Here is a 21,015-nt window from a genome sequence, read left to right on the forward strand (position 1 = left end):
AAAGCGGAGACAGACACATCAAAAAAGACAATACTTGAAAAAATAGAAAGACAGACTAGCAGCAACTGCAACTACAATTTACTGCAGTAATGAGTGGATTATGACAGCTGAGAGGACCACTCTCACCTGGTTCTCCTCATGAGTGACTCTCATCTGCTCCTTAAGGATTGATGTGCGTGCTGCCTCTTCTTTCCTCATTATCCGCTCCTTCTTCAGCTCAGGACTCCAGAAGCTTTTGATGCTGTTGGTAGAAGATCCCAACTTACTGTCCTTCAGGTCAAGCTCCCTGCGCAGCAGCTCATTCTCCCTCTGCATCTCCCTGAGCTGGGCCTGCATCTCCAGCAGCTCCCCCCCACTGCCCCGCACCGCCTGCCTCAGCAGAGCGGAGGGCACCCCCTGGTGGTGGTGGGGGTGCAGCATGGAGAGGGAGCCCAGGTCACTGTAAGACAGAAGGTCAGCATGGGGCAGCCCCACTGAAGCGATGTTGGGACTGCTGCCCATGGCTGTGACGCGGCCCCCGTACATGGCCCGGCTGGTGGCACGACCCAGAGTCATAGTGCCTTTTGGGTAGGTGGCAGTTGAGCCCACGCCCTCGTGGTCGCTCAGGTACATGGGCCCCGAAGTGGCATAGGCAGCGTTGAGGGACTGGATGTTCTCCATGGAGAGCGTCTTGCCCCCCGCACCACCCCCGCCCCCGCTGTTGGCCCTCCGATGGCCCAGTCTGGGGGACCTTGGCAGGCGCGGGGACCGTGCGGGGCTGCTCTCTATATGGCCTACAGCTCTGGCACTGCCGTACATGTCCTGTGAATCGGCGGTGTAGCCACCAGAGGGTCCTTAACAGGGGCGCGCTGAAATGAGACTGCTCTGACTCTCTGAACCGCACATGGGTGACTTATTTCATGCCTTAATAGGTGGAGCACATCAAAATCAGATCTGAGGAAACAGGAGAGAAGCACCTGTTAGATGAACAAAAACAGTTTTTATGTGTCAGATGAAAGCCACAGAAAAACACTTCAAACTTTAAAAAAAACACATTTTCCCTGCATGATGAAGAAAGAAATAGTTCTGTTCGCTTTAAGACTGTAGGCGGCAAAATCAGCAACAAACTGTCACATTTTATGTGGCTCCTATTTCAAATGGCCACAGCATCAATGAATTCCCAGCAACATCCTGGATTTCCCACTGGCCAACATTTATCTAAATCCCATTAATGCTGCTGATAAAGTCCGGAAAGACAATACAGCTTTACAACCATGCAGTACATTAGCTAAATAATAGACTAATTAAAACACTGGATATTATATCTTATTTCACATTAGTCTGTTCTGATCAATAATGGTCAAGTGTAAATAAGAGTAAATAATGATATCCATGGAGTAATAACGAAATGCAGAACAAAATGTTCTTATTTAAATGAATCCTGTGAAAAATTTAATCATTCAAATACCACAGTTTTTAGATTAGCAATTAGTTAAAACGAGCATATTTTGTGCCTCCAGTAAAGATGTATAGACCTTATTAATTAGCAGCTTATGTGCGTGTGATGTTAGCTCCCTAGCTGATCAGATCTTCTTCTGTTTTCTGTGGCGAACACACTGATGTTTGGATACAAGGTTTATTGAAAAGTGTTAGAAACAAAGTGACAGAAACGTAACAGTGCGTGCTGCTACAGTATTCAGAGCACCCGAGCACATCAACAGACATTGTGTTGCACTTGGCAATACAATCAATACAATATCTTCCACTCAATGCAATAAAAATCAGTTATGAAAGACAGCTAACACAATCAGGCTCGTAGCACACAGCATAAAGTAATCCTCTGCAGTATTGTTCTATCTCATAAACACATAAAATGTACAAATTAACATAAACCAGGGACTTGCTATGACTTTATAACCACTGATGTTATGTTATTCACATTATGACTGCGCAGACTTCTGGACTGAGCAGATGTTAGCACTGATCTGATTATACTGATTTTTTTTTGTTCCTGATATTATTGTTGTTTGTTGTGCACTTCAAGAAAAAAATACCTCAAATAATTATATTTTATACATTTCCAAAAAGTTGATTAACTTAATGAGTTAAACCATAGTATACAAGTATACCATACTGTGGGACTGAAAACTGAAGTAAAATTTACTAGTAATAATTTTAATCAAGATGGGAGATTCAAAGATTTTAAGATACTGCACATCCCACTGGCTGACTAGGAAATAAGAATAGGGAAGGCTGAATTTTTAATGGTGTAATAATGACTCTGAAGCTTCAATATATCACAAGATATAAAGCAGGCAAGCTTGAGATGGCAGGTAATGACAGTGCCATTATTACACCATGGTAGATCATTTTTTTAATGTAAAAAAAAAAAAAGAAACAGAGAGAAAACGACAAATGTTGAAGGCAGAGACACAGACATTGAAGTTGTTTATGTCACAAGTTGTCTGGTGATGAATAATGTTGGACTGACTCTGCCATGAAAGTGAACTACGGTACTTTCTCTCCGCTGGTGACACTTGCTGCTCAGACCCAGTTGCCATGGTGACAATGCCTGGGCTAACAGAGATAAAGCACCTCGGTCGTCTCACATACCGGTGGCATAAGTTTCCACAAAGTGCAGAAAAACAACTGTGGCCAAGTGTAGATATTGACATGACATTTATAGGCGCCATCTCTCCAAACATCCTACGTTTGTTTGTTTTAACTTGATGTGTATTATTTTATTTTTCCTTGAGGGACAGATAAATTAACAGCTCATGGCACAGAACAGGTCTCCTCTGTGAATGAAATTCAGTACGATTTCGGATGACAGGAACCCTCAGCTGCACTCACTAAGACATCATCTGTGAGGAAACACTGGGCCAGGGGCGATCACTGCAGCCCAGCAGAGGAGGTCAGAAAGGACACTGTCGTCTCTGTTAGTTATATCAAGTAACAGGTGTCTAGGTATGGGATGACGATGTATAACCATAAAATGGCAGAACAAATCCACCAGAATCTGTTTAAAGGTTTGGACAGGCTTAAGATTTTACATTCATAGCCAATTAATAGTGTAAAATAACTTCTTTTCATCTGTCCCTATGAGAGACAGAGGCAAATTTTACAAACACAGACAAACTCATGAACAACAAACACAGCTGCTCTTATCTGCAGTGGTCAGCTTGCTACAGCAGGCCTGTAAAGTCTGGTTAGTAAATGCAATGGGCAGTACAGACAAACCAACAAAAATACCTTATAATGAATTACAACAACCCTGCAGTACATCCAATTTGGTGTGGCTCATAATGTTTGTTTGTTTTTTTTGTTGATGATTCAACTCAGTGGTCATTTCTGAGGCTGCATTGTGATTTGCACTGTCAAGCATCTTTCAGTGTTTGTGAGGCTTTACTTGCAGTGTCTGTTCCTCTTTGATAACGCAGTTTCTTTTTGTTTAGCATATAGTGTCATGATTTTTTTAGACTTGCTCCTCATCACCACTGATGCACAAACAATTCAGGCTGTGTCTTTTTGTACCACTTAAAGTTGCCTGATGTTACTTTGAAAACATATAAACTGTGTGACTGTTATCAACTACTAACTGGTATTAAACTTCATTATGACTCACTTGTGTAGCAGACTTTGTAATTGTGAATTTACAGGATAATGCCAACTGTGCTGCGCTGTTGGACCATGTGACCATGACGTCCCTGCTTTAATTCCAGCTGGAGACGTTTATAGCATGTCATTCCCCCTTGCTCCCCATGTTTCCTGTTACTGTCAGATACAGCACCAGTCTAAAGTTTGGACACATCTTCCCATTCCCTTGAATGAGAAAGTGTGTCCAAACTTTTGACTGGTGCTATATCTAACAACGACACATATGCCAGAAATATTTTCTTCTTTTTTTTTTAAATAGCAATAACAACTTAACAACTAACAGAGGAAAGCTGCATTGCCAGAAAGGATACTTGATGTTTGCTCAACATTACAGACTATGACCACAAAAATGGCACACAGAACCTGCACCTCTGACAGTCTCAAAAAAAAAACCATCTTAACTGCAATTTCTGTATTGTGTGATAAGGTGTCTCTATTTTCTGGCCCCCCAGTGGCACACACTGTGATCACATGAACGTGCCACAGTCTCATATTTTACAGATTGATTGCCTGGTGCCGTGGAGCATTGATTAACGAAGTGTACAGCGTGAGCAATTTTTAAAATAGTTGTTGATTAATTTTCTGTGTCAAAGTCAAATATTAAATCTTACAACCTCTGAAAGACACAATCAAATCCTACATCATTTTATGTCTCGTAATACATAGCATTACCTTAATCCTTACCTTCTTCTTCTAACTCTGTTCAAACCTCAAATTTCTTATTTATATTGACCAGCTAATTTAATCTCTACATCAGCCATATCTACACAGTGCCAGAGCACATTTCTGAGGGTGTCAGACAGAGGGAAATGGCCAGTATGCAATAAGAGAGTATCATATTATTGCAGAAACAGTGATAATATTGGAGTACCACAAGGGATGCCAGCTGAGAGTAACCCTCCACCCCACCCTTACCGTCTACAGTTGACTATACAAAAGATCTGCAACAAACCTGAAGGAAGAGGCATAAAATGTGTCATCAAACTTGTTTTTAACACATTTTATAATCCATCCTCCATCCATCCATTCTTCTGTAGGCTATAACAGTCTACTTTTCAATCAAATACTGGGTTTGCATAGAGATTTTTGCACTTCATGGCCTTGCACTTCATTTCTGACCAGACATCAAGTGATTATTGTTATCAGGGCCAAAAAACCTCTCATAAATTGCAAGTATAGGGCCACAGGAGAAATTATCACTGGTAATTCAGTGAGCAGTGGTGCGGAAACAGCGGAGAGGATACAGATGTTCTGAAACAATGTTTTCACCACAGGCAGCGCTGAGTAACTGTGGGGTCAGGGAGACTGGTTTTCTATAAGGCGATCCTGACATTTTGAAAGGCAACATGCAGGCATTTTGTTCTTAACTGTCGTGAAGGAGACTACCAGTTAAAATCAGGGCTCTTCGCTTGCGATAATGTGCTTTTTGAGGTCAGAGCCATGTCTAAGGCAGACAAAGGAGGACAATCTTCTATAAATAGCCTTCAATATGGGTTGATAATAGAGACATTTCACATGAAAAGATGAGAAGCACCAACCCTTTCAGTGCGGTGCAGTGAGCACTTGAGCAAGTGCAACACATGCAGCCTCCTCATCACGTATTCTACTACAGAGCCTTAACGCCCCCATGCTTCCCACTGACTCCAATGGTTGGTTGATTAGATGAGAAAATGTTAATGTGCTACTCCAAGTGGCCTGTTCACCCGTCCACCAATGTTCAACGATAGACCTGCTTATAGCTGTATAGCTGTGTCTCCTGAATGAAAAGTGTCTGGAAAAACACTAGAAACGTCTTGGACAGATGTTTATCTTATTATATATAAACCTCTGAGGTCCATTAAAATAGGTGTCCTAATGGTGTGAAAGGCTGAATTACATTTGATGCAGCACAGGAAGCACGACCGTTCAATTGACAGCTCATTGGGCCTACATTTTCGATGGCTCCAGCGTGGTGTACGCGTCGAGCACCTGAATACACCAATGAAATATTAGTCAAACCCGCCGCATCGTTTCAACACGGCTTTAAAATGCAAATTCTCGGGTATCAAGTGAGCACTAAGTGGCTGTGCCAATGCAATCAACCACGGAATGATTATTTAAACGCACATAGCCATATGCTTTTTTTTCTTCCGCCAAGTCGCTCACAAAACGCTCAAAATTGACAGGACAGCTCAGGAATTGTAAGTGTCATTACTTCAAGTATAAACCGCGGATAGAGTGAATGTGAAATAAAGAAAAGAAATATACCTTTATCGATGTTAAATCCTTCCCTTCGCCGCTCTAGACGGCATCTTGTCGCCTCCATTCACCCCAGCAGCCTCTCTCAGCATCCTGCGCTGTCATTGGGCAGCGGACACGCTCTCTCTCCTCCTCTACACACCAGGGAGCAGCATCACCACTACTGTAAGTGACAGCGGGCAGGAGGGGATGGGCGGATGAGATGCGGTGAGCGGCCTGCAATGAATTTCACATCATCTTGATGCTGAATGGGAATCATGACCGTGCGTCCGCTTTCATTACCTGAAGATATCTGAGTATCTTTTTTTTAGTCGAGCTGTCTGTATTTCCTGTCTCTGATCACTTATTCACCGGAGGATTGCAGGTGCCAGGAAACACGTGATTCGGTGATGTAGTGACAGTACATTTCAGGATAGGTAGGCCTAATTTAAAATGATTTTTGGATCAGTTGTCAAAGCTGTGATTGCACAGTCATCAGCAGCGTTTCTTTGTTTTTAGGTTACGATTTTTTTTTTGCCCTGTAATGAGACTCGCAGGCAGCCCCTCCTCCCACGCTGAGTGCCACCCTCAACAAGCTATGCCGATGTAATACTTGTAGGTTAAAGATGGCTAATGTTAGCGCTATACCAAGAGATTGGCCTGTGGTCTGATAATCCTAAGGATTTGCACATGAGTGAGCAAGCGCTGCCTGACAGGCTGAACTCTGGGTAGCAAAGTCGTTCTTATACTTATGCTGCCATGGTCTATTTTATAATTTCTTGCTCCGTGCTACTCTTGCACATCTGATCCAGTTAATTGTTATTGGCTTAGCTGAAGAAAGAGAATTACCCCAACACTGCTTGCATGAAAGTGGATTAAGTGTGCAGGATGCAGCACATGGAGAGACTCAGTCAGGAAACACTTAATTAATATATAATATCATGTTGTCCGTAAAGGTGACTAAAACGGTCTACTTATTTTTCAGGTCTGATTTTGACATGAGTTGTGTTTTGTTATCATCATATAAAAGTTCAGTTTAAACTTGTAAGCAACTCAGAGATGGGACAGATAGTCTTTGGTTTTAAATGAAACAGTTGGAACAATGATACAACAAAAAAGCTGTGGCATTTTGTGGGGTCTTTAACAGTGAACCAGCTCCTTCTCAGTATTCATATTCCCAGCATTATGAATAAGATTTGCCGGAGGTTAACTGCAGATCCTGTGAGCTGTTCTGACAGAGGAATTCTGTTACAGCACAAATCAATCTAAACTCATGAAATCACACACTGTAACTTCACCATGAGGTGAGTATGTCCTTCAGAAGTGTTTGAACAGCCTGCAGGTCTTTCCAAAACAAAACAATGTCCCCCTGGCTTCCGTCTTTTCCTCTTGCTCTCGCCTGCCTTCAGGCCTCCTGAAATTAAAGGGATTTTCTTCCACTTTGCATTGTAAACACTGATGCTAAGTATGCTTGACAGGGCCCAAAAGCAGAAGCATCAGCATTTCTGTGCTCTGAACACAAACACACGGACGTACACAAACTCCCTCTCTTTCCCTTTCATGCACACTTATGAACATGACGAGGGAAGAATCCATTTGTTCTCCATTTAATTGAATATCTCTTTCCTCTACTGTATGTTCCACTTAAGTTTCCATTATGAGATCCCAGGAACAAGCAGAACGTAGGTGGTGGCTCGTTAGTAGCAATGTTGCTTTGGATTTGCTGACCCCTTGCAAGACAGTGGAGGCCATTCAGAGTCTTGGCCTCTCTTTCTTCTCTCAATTTGACCTGCAATATATTCCTCAGTAGTAGTATGGTCACTGCTGAAGTGCTGCCATGTCAATGCTGTCAGTGCTGCAAATGTCTGGATATTTACAAATTACACCTAAGGTGGGCCCCCAGAAGTTGAATTAAAAACATCCCAGTGATAATTAAGAGAGTAAATGTTTTCCTCTCAAAAAGTGTGAATTATTACCTCTTATATAGGAGAGTCATACTAGGGATGAAATTTACGGAGGATTTTAAATCCCTGAATAAAAACATATCAAACAAAGAAATGAAGTGTCATATGTATTTCCTTTTTATGTTTGCATTTACTGTGACATAATTAAACAACAACATATGATAAATGACAATTATTAAGCTTTTTGTCTTCAATAACTGACTGTACAAATCACTGTCATTAGTTTTCATGAGGACATGTGAGGGAGCTTTTTCTTTTTTGAGATGGAAATGCACTGTCCACACCAAAATGAAAAACAATCAACTGTTATGTTTGTAGTATTGTCAGGTCTATTCAGCCCTGTGCTGGACAACACTGAATGCAATACACCAATTTGTTTTCTGTGTTGTGATTGGATTTAACTATGGCATGGGAAATTAATGTCACAATGAAAAACAATTCATTCAGTTATTAAAGACAAAAAACTAAATAATTGTCATTTAACATATGTTTCAGTTAATTATGACACAGCAGATGCATAAAAATAAATACATATAACAACATACATATTTGTTTTTTAACTTTATTTCTTTATTTTATTTGTTTTTATTTTGGCAAAGAGTCAGGCTAAACTTGTAGTTGTGAAAAGATCAGTTTTCAGATCAGAATTACATACCCTTAAATTATTCTTACCCTTACGAAGCTAATCCACAAAATTGTTTTAAACCACAAAGTTGTGTTTTGAATGATCTTTTGCATTCACCCTCACACTCCTGACATTTTTTTTTTTTTTTGGTGTTGTGTTTTGTTTTGTTGATGCCTTTACTTTTATGTGGTAATTTGCTGTCTTGTTTGGCCTCTGAAATAAGTAATTACTTACCAAATGAGATTAGGAATGACTTGAGGCCAAAAACGATGCTGATGAGAACGGAAGTAGACAAGCCTCCATTATTGTGGTGGCACATCACTTGCAAAACATGGATGTATTATAAGAGCTCTTATAATACATCCATGTTTCAAACTCGTGTTTAACACTGTTAAATGTATGGAATTTCACTTTTTAAGTGTTTTTCCTAAGAAAATTTTACAGGAGATCTAATAGAACCCAGACAGTGAAAATATAGTCATCAAACGTCATTAAAGTAAAGGTTACAATCTACAACTTTTCAACAAGATGTAGTCCAGTGTTAACAGACAGGTAGACGTTTTTTCTTGGCTATCAGCTGCTCCAACAGTAAACTTAAACAATGGGGGGAAAAAACGGAAAGTAAAATCACAAGTTTGCTCCATGAAATCAATCGTACATTCATACATTTCCCTTAAATCCTCATGTTTTGATGGTAATCTGAGCTGTAACCAGGCTGATGGTGAGCCACCCTGCTGCTAGCTTGGTACCATGTTTCCTGGCTGCAATTATTTTCCCAGTATTATGTGTTTCTGATTTTTGTTAAATAATGTATATCTTCTGATTTTATTAAATTATGTTTATCTTCTGATTACAAGGCAAGAAATAATAGAGTTTGATAATTTAAATCACAAGCTAGCATGTAATTTCTGCTTAGTTTAAGTCCACACAGAGCTTTGACCTCCAGGCTGTGGATGTCAAACAAGAGTACACTAATGTCATTTTTTCCACCAAAGCCTTTGTCATAACCAATTTCAGACTACTATTTAGCCAAAATGCGAGCAAACACAGCCAAGTTAGTTTAGCTAGCTAGGTAAAATTTAGCCCAGTTTGCACCTCTGTTTTATTAGCATAAATTCTCTTAAGATAACAGAAATGAAAAACAGAAGGTTTTGTTCTGAAGGTATTTCCAGAGTCACCAAAGACTCTCCTAACCATTTGAATGAAAAATGTTCCATCCACTGAATAATAATAATTAAAAAAAGATTTTTAACCCATTTTTTTATTGTCCAGCTGTAAATAGGTGCAGCTACAACATTTATTCATTCAGATGGTTAGAAGAGTCTTTGGGGATTCTGAAAACATAATCAAAACAGACAAAGCAGTGTTTTTTAACAACCTTCAGGGTTTTTAACGATTAGTGTTATCTTTCAGAAAATTGTTACCTTTGTGCGACCCAAATGTCTGCTAATACATGGGTGACATAATTGGGCTAGGTATCAGTAGCATGTGTGGCCTTTTTGAGCTAAATAAAAGAAGTATGTTTCTATGCATGTGTGCTACGTGTTATTTACAGCCTCTGGTCCATTCAGAATTACTTTAAAATTGTTGTTGCCCGAGCTAACAAAGGCTAACTGGTTAATTTTGTTAGCAAGTTGAGCTACTTGCTGAAGAGAAGCAGGGGGCAATTGGAGTGAGTTAATGAATAAAAGTGACATGATATCATGAAATAATATTATAATAGGAGGGAAATGTCATTATGACATAAAACAGACTTTAAATAAATAATATTTAGAAATTTTTGAAAAACTATAATAATTGAAATAAAACAAAATAAGACTTAACTGAACTCCCCCAGTAGATGAAAGTAGATTATAAACACAGATTTTCCTCTGAGACCCAGTGAATCAGGTTATTTTTCTTTTTCTGAAATGATAAAATATCTAAAAGCAAAAATCTTATCAGATGGGGGGCCCTGGGACAAAGTCTTATCAAATGGGGGTCCATGGTCTAATTTGTGCCAGCTTAGGGGTCCTTGACATGAAAAAGCTTGAGAACCACTTACTTAGAAGACATAAAGGCCTGGAAAAGGATTGTTTCATTATTAAAGGGTTGTGTATTGATTATGCAGTCTGTGAGACTCGCAAGCAAGCAGATTAAGACTGTGAGTGACAGGCTGAGGGAGGAAACCCTGAGCAGCCAGTTCTTCCTTGGCCCCATTCATTTAACATTTTGCTCAGCAGTCTGATGGATCCAGACATATTTAGGGCTGATAGGGTTGTGACTCTGCTCTCTACTGGCCTCTTGTGATACAGTTAAACACATCAAAGTCATGTTAACCGGCTCCTGAATCACTTCTAAGAATTGATTTTGATTTCCAATATCAAAAAGGTTTCTGGTTTATTATTTCCTTGAAAAAGTAAAAAATAGACAGGGCTCTGTATTATCTGAAAAGGTCACAGTTGCAACAAGTATAAGATAATCACATCATGTCCTGGTAACACAGTGAATCACTTTAATTCTAAGAAATAGACTCAATTCTGGTAAAGTGTGGTTGCACAGTGGCTATAACAATGACAGCTAATTAATTTGGAGGATGAGTGGTCCTTGCTTCTCATCTTCCTCTGCTCTTCATCTTCTCTACCTCTAACGTATAGCACACTTCCCATCAATCGAGGATGAGTCACACTGTTCCTCTGAGGTAATGGCTGATGAAAATAATGGGTTAATCCTCGGGGGCTGAGCCCCCGGTCATGGCTTTCAGGAAATGGATGAATGCAAGCATCCCAATTATAGTTTAACAACTTACATTTATGCCCTTAATATGAGGGCGTCTAGGTCAAGTGACCTATAACTGAGGACAATAATAAACCATTCATCAACCTGCTGAAGATGGGCATTCACCTGCTCTGCACATGAAGATGGGACATGGCTGCCTCAGAGATGCCTTCAGGACAAATGCTTGCAGTAAAGAAAAAAATATGCTGTGAAATATAAAGTTGTGAACTCTGTGTGTGGATGGGCTCAGCTGTTTTAAATATCGTTAGGATGTTAAATATTCTCCATAAGAAGGATCTGGAGGAAAAAGGCTGGACACGGTGTAGAGTTGGCTGCTGGGCCCAGCAATAAATCTTTGTTAGAGCAAAGATTGAGCACTTAAGGCTTCACAACACTCTCACTAATGGGTCATATCAGTTAATAGAGAAATTTTAGTGGTCTTTTAACCTTTGTGGACCTATGTCTCGATCATCTTTATCAAAAAATATATCTTGTATGAAGTCCACTACTGGCTTCCTTGAAAAATTGCTGGTAGAAGTCTTTTACTGTGGGGTCAATATAGCTTTCTTATAACTGATACTTTCCATTTTTGTTGTATTCTAGTTGTTCAACCTCACATTTAAAAAAAAAAAAATCAAAATCTTTTAGATCCCAACAAATAAAGCCCCCTTTCCCCTCCAAGATTTTGCTTGTATCTAAGGTCTTAGAGAAAGATGTTTCAAGCTTTCATGAATCAAAAGAGTATTTCTAGGTCAGTCTGCTATTCAGTGTACAGTACAGAGACTGCACCTCATTAAACCTCATTGACCTTTTAGCAGCAGAGTCTGGTGAAAGTTCAAGTAATCCTTTCACCTCTCAGTGCATTTTTTGAGTATGTAGTCAAGGCAATTATAATCGGGCGCTTCAGATTTTGGATAAGCATTGAGGACATACACTTAGCTTCAGTTTAAGGCCACAACCTGTTTCTGCATTGGCTTCCACTTGGTTACATTATGAAGAGTTTTTTCTTTCTCTTCTTTTATGACAATATCGACTCTTGCAACTAAATGACTGAAACAATCTGAGTGCATTAATATCATTTGCCGGAGCCTTTCTACCCACCACCCCAATTCAACACTTTCAATTGTTTCATAATGAATTAGAGTCCACCAAACAATGTGATTCTAGCTGCCAAAGATTCAGCAACATTTTTTGGCTTCATCTTTGAACAGGTAGCGAGATGCTGTTGTTTAACTACTGTAACTATACTTCTACAGTAATAATGTGTCAGTAAATATTCATGAGAACACTTGTTTTTTGTAAGTCTGTGAATGTTTTATTTCTGAAATGCCTGTATTCACCTAAGGCTAAATTAGCTATTCACTTCACTCTGCTTCCAGTTCTGTGTCTGACCAGATGAGGGCAGCCAAGATCTATATGACTATTGATGCCTCACTACTGTATGTGGGTAAGGGGAGCTGCAGAATGGGTTGTGGTTTCATAGTAACCCGATGGCCACTTCAACTTTGTTACAGTAGTCCTCCGCTGTGCTGCAGCACTCCACGCTCATGTACAATACAGCAGGATGACAAACTGTAGGCGCAGTCTGCTGTTGAGTAACTACTAGACCTGCACTGCAGTGTGCTGTAACTGTAAGTTCTCTTCATAAAGGAGTGGTAAGTCCTGGACTTGCTGGACATAAATGAAGAAACATAATATACGCAACCCATTAAAACAGGGAATGCACAAAACAATAGCTGATGAAGAAAAATCACATGATTTAATAGATTAACCTTCATAGATAGTCCTCTTCTTTCTTTCTACAACACATTCGCTCTCTTCTGAACCAAATTCCAATTGCATTAACAGCTCCACAGTTTCTGCCCTATTTGGTGTGATATGGACAATAATATGGCACCAGATAAATGCAAAAAGACATGTTTATATTTTTACACTGAAATGGTGTGAGAAAATCGGGAACAATCAGATTTAACATCAATATCACACTTAATATATCAAGGTAAGCCTGTTTAAACTGCGTGGTGAATAGAGAAACATATAAGAACTATTTCATTTCTCTCTCTTTTTCTGATGCACACATACAGATTCAGTCACATGTTTTCACACACTCACACCTCCATCTCTCCCAGTGCATTGGCAGACGCTTCTCCTCTCGCTGCTCTTGCCTCCCTACCACCTACACCGGGATAAGTCATCACTGCTTCAGTGCGTAAAGCCTGGTCTTATCTGAACAGTCTCTTTGCCTTTGAGGTCTTATTCTTGATCTCTCTTCTCTCTCTGCAGCAAAGCTACTACACAACTTACCAAGCGTCTCTATCAATACTGCAAGGAAACAGGTGACACATGCATACATACTGTGCACAAGGACTGAAGACAATAACCACAATATATTCATTTTCTTTTTATTCTTTTCTGTTTGGAAATTGCAGGGTCAATATTTTCATTAATCACATTACTTGACATGATGCACCAAAATTTACTCTATCTGTTTACAGGAATACACTGAATAGAACACAAGGTTTCACAATGGATACACGACTGACGTTTTGCCCATTGCACTTACAACAGTGAATGACATTTTCCAGATTTTTTGTTTCATTTTTTTTTTTCCCCGCTTCTTCTCGTAAACCCTTATCACTTTGCAGATCATATCCATCAAATCAAAGACCTCCTGATAGTCTGACAAAGGCATTCTACTCTGCAATTGCCGTGGAGGTTTTTTCTTCTTGTTGTACAAACACAATATGTATAGAATCTCTACACAGACTGGATATGTTTCTGAACACAAGTTTTGTTCCACTGTTGTAAACAGTCAATACAAGTCAGCCACATACACTATGCTTATGCAATAATAATAATAATAATAATAATAATCATCCTCATCATTAGTATCATCATCATCCTCATTATTGTGGTAATAAATATTCTTTTATACACAAAAGTTGGCAGCAAATACGGCATGGGGATGCACATGACAGCCGTACTCAAAACTCAAAAGCTGTACAGAAGAATGAATTTGTATTTACAGTAAGAATGTGTGTCTGTCTGCCTTTTCTGACAATCTGGACGGCTGCACCAAAGGCTGTTTTGTCTCATGCACCTCATATCGACCAGATAGCATCTCCACCTCTTGTTTTGATACGGATCTTACACTGTTCAGTTAGAGGCACTGTTACACAGCCTCCGTGTTTCTGCGTTTCACTGAGCAGCAAGTGCTACCAGTCAGGCTTGTGCTTTCAAAATGACATGCCCTGATTTGTGAATGACTGGCTGAACATTTTACTCATCAATATTCTCTACATTGGCCTGTGAAAGTCAAGGTTCGTTAGGCAAACCTTGGTGAAATCATGCCTCGCTGTGTTCATTCAGGTACAACCTCCAAGCATATAAGATCTAATCATGCACCTTTCCAATGGCTTGGCTGCAGAGTGGTTTATTCAACAATGAAATATCCGATAGAAGCATTCCATTCACCCCACAGGTTATACTGACACCCAATATGTACATTGACACATATTAATGAGAAGTGCTGACCATCTGTATCACAGGTTTATAGCAGCACGGACAGTCACTGCAAGCCAAACACTGAGGAGCCCAGGTCAGCCAAAACGCACAAAAACTGAATGAGGGCTTACAAACAGCCAGACAAAGCCAAGCAAACCCATGCTTCAAAGCAACATGATGGTGGACATTCAAAACTGACAGTCTACACAGTTTACCCTTTGGCAACAAGTCCCCATGTGGGGAATGAGGGGTCGAAACATGCCACGAAAATAAAAACAATTCTAGTTCAATATTCAAATTCATACAGACAAGTTGCTAAGTAAAAACATTTTTCATGACCTTTTTTTTCACTATTTTAGTTCATAATTTTGTCATTTTCTTGTGAATACAATGATGATAATAAACTGTTTTAGGCTGAATCACTTCCAGGTTCAAAATGAGTCATTGCATAGAACATTTGAATTGATAATTGCTTTCATCCTCTCCTGTATCTGTATGCGTGTATGTGTGTGTGTGTGTGTGTGTGTGTGTGTGTGAATGTGTGTGTTTGTGTGTGTCATTGCACAAATAGAGGCAGTGGCCCCAGCTTGTTAGTGAGATTATCTTGTTGGTGAATTGGTAACCTCATTAATCAGCTGGATGTTAACAGGTCTGTTGAACGGAGAGCACAATTAACCTTGGCTCTGAAGTGTGTAACTTGTACAGTATAGTGTGTGCACATGTGTTTGCAAGAGATAGAGAGAGAGAGAGTGTCTGTGTGAGTGTGTTTGTACCAGTCTGCATGCTCTTATGCATCTGCACGTAACATGCACATCTGGACACGGTACTGTGGTTGTAAACCCTCTGACAAATTGTATTACGGCTATTTATCGACAGAAGTGTTTGATATTTCCCATCACTAATTTAAACAACATTTATACCATTGTGCTATATACGATTTTCTGCATGCTATTGCTTTAAAAATCAACAAGCAAATTATTTGATGCAAGAAAACAGAGATTGAAACAAAATAAAAAGTGAAAAATATAAAGTTTTACCAAAGAAAAACACAGAACAACAAGAGAAAAAAAAAGAAAGTCACTGGAAAGTGATTCCATAAATACACAAATGACAAATTTACACTATTAGATCTCTGATTTGTTTTATGTACATACAATAGTATACAGTTGTGTAAAAAGAAATGCATGATGATATGGACGTTTCAAAACATATGAGGTATACAAGTAAAAACATGTACTGAATAAGGCTCTTCCATTCAGATAGTATCAGGCAAAAATGAAAAGAAACTAAAAAGATGAGACAAATCAATAAAAGGATAGAGTCCCAGAAGACTCTGGGACTGACTATAATGATGGCTTTGCGATGGCTAATAAAGAGCCGTGGCCACTCTTTCATTTGGTCCTCTCATCTGTGTGAATCTCACACTTGTGGGCACACTGGTAGTAATTTCCTTCCCTATAAACCTACAGCTAATGACTAGTGGCATCTGAAAGGTGGTGAAAAAGTATTGATATGGGCTTCTTTTTTCAGTTTTTCAGATATTTGTGCGTGCATTCTCATGTCTACATTTACACAATGCATTCTGTAGACATTGAAAACAAAAAGAGGAGAAATAAAAACACATTCAAAGAAAGGGTCAAATTCCCTAAACTGGAATGTACTGTAGAGATCAGAGAAACCAAGCATTCAAGGATTGTAGTGGAGTCATCGGGTTGGTTGTCTTTGTCGTGATACACCTGGCCTACGCCAGGTATGTGGTGTCATTAAGGTTGGTCTCTTTGGTACAAGGAAAACCTATGAAAATCTGTTTTCTTCATTCTTTTTCACTGTGTTTTGCATGACAATAATCTGAAGACATCAATGTAGAATCAAATATCCTTGCCAGATGTGCAATCCTCAGACATGAGTGGTGTTTCATTAGAAAGCCTGTAGAGGGAGCTCTGAGGCTTCCTTTAGTGAGCTGTTTGAAAGGCGGGACACGCATGGCAAAACACGCTGTATTTCTCCCATGATATCCAGGTGCCTCTGTTAGTGGGCCTTTTTTCTGTCACACAGATCCCAGGAGGCTCTCTCTAGAAGAGGAGGGGAAGCAGGACTCGAACTCCCCTTCCCCCTCTCTCCTCCGCGTCGCTGCATCCTCATTATTGACCGTTGTTGTCCTCCTGAAATGAAGACAGTGAAAATGTGAATGTAAGCAGAAATAAATTAATTGTTAATGCACAATATCAAATTCACCAGACCAGATGCACGCACAAAACAAAGTGCTCCAATATAAAATAAACCAATGTGAATAAAAACAAGTTGTTTTTTTATCAAGAAATGTTCTGGTGAAAAGATTGGGACTATCACAAATGTTTTGTTATGAGCAATTTGCATTACACAGCACATTGACATAGACCAAACCCTTCTGCCAATTTTATGTCACAGCTCTGCCAGCCTTCTCGCCCTTACTTCACAGGATACTCCAGCCAATCATAGCCCTGCTCTGCTGGTATCGGCAGTAATCCACCGGGATGAGCAGGCTGGCCTGCTGCTTAAAGAGGCACTGAGTTGAGTTTATCTCCACATTCCCCAAGTGAATCCGCAGACTGGCCATAGACACAGAAATCCCAGCCACAGCAACTGATATTAACCTAAGTGTCAACACTGGAAGCAGGACAGCTAGACCTCCTATTAACCCTTTAACGTCCTCATCCTGTGCAAGTCACAGTATAATGTACTTTATTTAGAAGCTAAATAAAATGCATTGAAATCTGCTTTATTTGCTCTTCTGTAGCTCTGCTCTATTGAGCAGAATTAGTTCATTAGTTCATTCTTCCATATAATGAGTGATGCTTACCATGAGTCATGAATCTGTGTGCCTGCATGTGCTCTTGTCCCTGTGTGTCTTTGCGTGTGTGACATTAAAGCCAAGCCACAGTTAGCCTTCTCAGGCTAATTATAGCCCTGTGTGCTTGGCCCAGATTATTAGAAGTGTGTGGAGTCAGAAGGTAAACCGTGCTAGTGCTCACCTCCTTTATTCTTGGCTTTGGCCTCTCATCTCTGTAGGAGAAAGTTCAAGCGGACTATGACTTTAATTATCTGACCTGACACAGAAGTGAAGCAATAAATAAAACACTGAAGCAAACAAAAACAAATGACAACAACAACAAAACTAAATTTTGCCTGCCAGTAATGCAGCCATGCAAACATACATGAACACACATATACACACAAAGATGTATGTGAATGTTTTTTACTTACTTACCTTGGGTCCAATGAGGCATCAGACATCTCTACAATCATCCTTCCTGGACTGTAGTCATGTCAAGGCATCCACTTACTTTAAGGTCCCCTCAGTCTTCTGCTCATGTCTTGTAACACCATGCTGACAAAGCAATCACCCTTATTTAATTCACTTCAATCGCTGGCCCATGTCTGGAGAATTTAGTGCTGACAAGGCATCCTTTGATTCCAGCTCTGTTCAGTAATTTGGGGTAAGGGAAAGGTACAGCAGATCAGTCCGAATACACAATCACAGCATTTAATGAGTCATCACTTTACTTGAGTCTTCTCATTATGCAGACATAGACTATGCTAATCTATGTAAATATCCGTCTGATAAAACACGTAATCCATTAATCAAAGTGTGACAGCATTCTATGTTTGTGCAGCTTGGAGTCTCGGTGTACTAAATAAAACTAAAACTAACGGGGTAGAACTGAAAGTATCACTGGTTTAACAAGTTACTGCATTACTGTGTTTGCTTTACATGAATAAAACAAAGTGCGTTAATACATTATTAAATTTTAAAATAGTTTTCTACAATGACATGGTTTTCACTTGCTTGGTGGAGCAGGTGACACAGTATTTATCACAAAGACAATATTCATTTCTCAAGGGATAAAGAAGAGTTGATGAGATACTCACTGATGCACTCAGGATATCTCTCTTCCTTTATTTCCTCTGTGATGGTGAAATGTGTTTAATGCAGTTTCATAGGTTTTTCCAGTACAAAGCCACCAATCCATCTCATTTCAACTCTGCATACCCTGAAAGAAAAAGCACAGTTGATTCAAAATAAACATGTAAAGCGATAAGTACATACAGTACATTATAATTTCCAAACATCCAGACAGCAAATTACAATAGGGAAGCAGTTCATCATTTCTGTTGATAAGCAGGCTGCCATCTGTTGCCTCCCATCCTAAAATCACCTCATGCATCTAAATTAAAAAGTTAGAAAAACACTGTGAGTAGCTAATTCCTGTACCTTTCATAAAAAGCTATGGATTCACTTACCCTCCTCTCTTCAGTTCACCAAAATGAAGTGAACTTCTTCCCAAGGCCAGACAAAGCTGTGAGAATGACAAAGAGAAGGAGGTAAATATGAGAAAACAACCTCACCCAAACAGTGAAATACTCATTCAAGAAATTCCAGTAACTTCATTTTTTCTGCATTAAAGCATTTTACTTTTAAAACAAAAGATAAACAATGGCGGTTATAACAGCAGCTACACCCAAATATAAGCTGTAAGTCAGTTTATGTATTAATGACTGTACCATCTCCCAGTTTTCCCGCCTGCTCTGCTGCCCCTCCTTGCAGGATTTTGGTGAGAACATTTTCCCCTTCAGCAGGTGCCTGTCCTGCTGCAGCACTGCCTATACCTCCGGGTTTGCTACCAATGCCAACAGGGGCGGCTTTGGAGCCTGCAAACAACAAACAACATAGTCATCACATATAAGTTGATGTGTGCTTGCAGTCATTGTGTAGTTTATGTTAATGGTGGAACTGAGACTTACCAATGCCTGTTAGAGGGGGTGTAGCAATTTTGGTAGTCTGAGGTACTGTTGGGACACCCATTGTAGGCTTCATTCCTGTGGCAGTTGCTGCAGGTGTAGCATCCATCTTTGCCTGTTATTAATCAAGCAGAGACAAATATGGAGTTAGGGGAGAGTTTAATTTTACCTCTGCATATTATTTTGTGGAGAGATTGCATACAAATTTTTTTATTTGAAGAGAAACGCCATTTAGTCCTTTTTTTCTCAGTGTAATTCTTGATTTTCCCTCTCCATTTCCCAAAAAAGTCAGTTTACAGTTTATATAAATGAATAACTGTTGTTTCTTTTGGTACATTTAAAACAATTTTCAAGTTTATGTCTGTTTAATTGTTTTCCTCATCATAATTATCTTATTGCCAATATTATAATAAGAAATTACTGCATTACACAGGAAATTTAAGTAGCACATTCTTAAGAACATCAAGTAGGTTTATTTAATGTAGGTTAATTAAAACTGGCATTCTACTAACCGCTGTGGCTGCTGGCTGCCCTGCTGCAGACCCTACTCCTGGCTGGCGACCCTGTGGAGGTGCTTGGCTGGTTTTGGGCTGCTGCTGTGCTTGTCCAGCTCCTGCAGTGGTTGTTGTGGGCTGGTTGCTCTGAGGGGTCTGACTGTGCTGCAGTGGTTGCTGCTGCTGCTGTTGTGCACTCTGCTGCTGCTGCTGCTGCTGCTGCTGGGCCTGCTGAGTGCCATCAAGTGGTTCAGAGCCTGGATGTCTCCCAGACTGGCCTTGACCACCCGACCGCTGCTGCCCAGCATGGCCCTGAGGTGGCTGCTGCTGCTGCTGCGGTTTAGGTCCTGCAGCAGAGGGGTCCTGCCTCCTGGGGGTTGTGCGATCTCCTTGTGGTCTCTGGCTCCTTCCTCCAGTGCCATGGTGATGACCAGATGCTGGGTCACGAGAGAAGTCTCCTGAGTTCCGAGGGCTTCCTTGCGCGGAACGGGAGTCTGGACCACTCCTCCTCTGTGTAGATGAGGCTCCCCTGCCATCAGTGCGGCCAGATGGGTCTTTGGGGTGTGTCCTGGAAGTACGAGAGGACCTGGGATCCTCTGAGGAGTGGCGGGAAGAGCTGTGTCTCCCAGAGCTGCTGCCATGGTGACGGTGGTCTCGTGATGATGTGGAGGAGGAGTGGCGCTGTTGGTTGTGCTCATCCTGCGGACAGTATTCCTCTGGAGGTTCGTCATAATCATGGTAGGTGTGTTTACTACGCCTACCTGTAGATGAGTGACTTCCACTTCCGTGATGTCTTGAGCGATCAGAACGGGCCTCCCTTGGCTTCTCAAACCAATCAGTCTCCTCTTGGCCCAAATGATAGGCTTTTTAAACCAAAACAAATATTATTATCAGTCACTTTTGTGTTTTATGTGCAGAGAGGAGTAGCATGCAGATGGAAGCCATGCAAAATAACTGGAAAAAAACATGCTCCACTTCCCAGAGCCATGCACATTTTTAGGAATCCAACGGGGAAAAGAATTCTTAAAACACAGAAGAC

The 21,015-nt window shown here is 40.3% G+C and overlaps 2 protein-coding genes across 4 annotated transcripts in view; both read right to left on the reverse strand.

Moving 5' to 3' along the window:
* Positions 1-6,336, reverse strand: part of LOC121894766 (ERC protein 2-like) — a 42,474-nt gene extending 36,138 nt beyond the window's left edge. The window contains 2 exon segments of the mRNA XM_042407599.1: positions 127-933; positions 5,884-6,336. Of these exon segments, the coding sequence (XP_042263533.1) occupies positions 127-798 (672 nt within the window). The 5' untranslated portion in view covers positions 799-933; positions 5,884-6,336.
* Positions 6,337-15,827: 9,491 nt separating this feature from the next.
* The window catches only part of bsnb (bassoon (presynaptic cytomatrix protein) b), a 65,686-nt gene continuing 60,498 nt past the window's right edge, over positions 15,828-21,015 (reverse strand). The window contains exons 7-14 of one of the 3 annotated variants that reach the window (XM_042406283.1): positions 19,995-20,839; positions 19,486-19,597; positions 19,246-19,392; positions 18,985-19,040; positions 18,613-18,734; positions 17,951-18,162; positions 17,715-17,745; positions 15,828-16,865 (exon numbers count right to left, since the gene is read on the reverse strand). In XM_042406283.1, coding sequence (XP_042262217.1) covers positions 19,000-19,040; positions 19,246-19,392; positions 19,486-19,597; positions 19,995-20,839 — 1,145 coding nt within the window. In that variant the 3' untranslated portion in view covers positions 15,828-16,865; positions 17,715-17,745; positions 17,951-18,162; positions 18,613-18,734; positions 18,985-18,999. Of the gene's footprint in view, positions 16,866-17,714; positions 17,790-17,946; positions 18,163-18,612; positions 18,735-18,984; positions 19,041-19,245; positions 19,393-19,485; positions 19,598-19,994; positions 20,840-21,015 lie in introns of all 3 variants that reach the window. The other 2 variants (XM_042406284.1, XM_042406285.1) reach the window with 2 other exon arrangements.

The sequence above is a fragment of the Thunnus maccoyii genome, chromosome 3 (genome assembly GCF_910596095.1).
Source record: "Thunnus maccoyii chromosome 3, fThuMac1.1, whole genome shotgun sequence".
In the NCBI taxonomy this organism is placed as follows: domain Eukaryota; kingdom Metazoa; phylum Chordata; class Actinopteri; order Scombriformes; family Scombridae; genus Thunnus; species Thunnus maccoyii.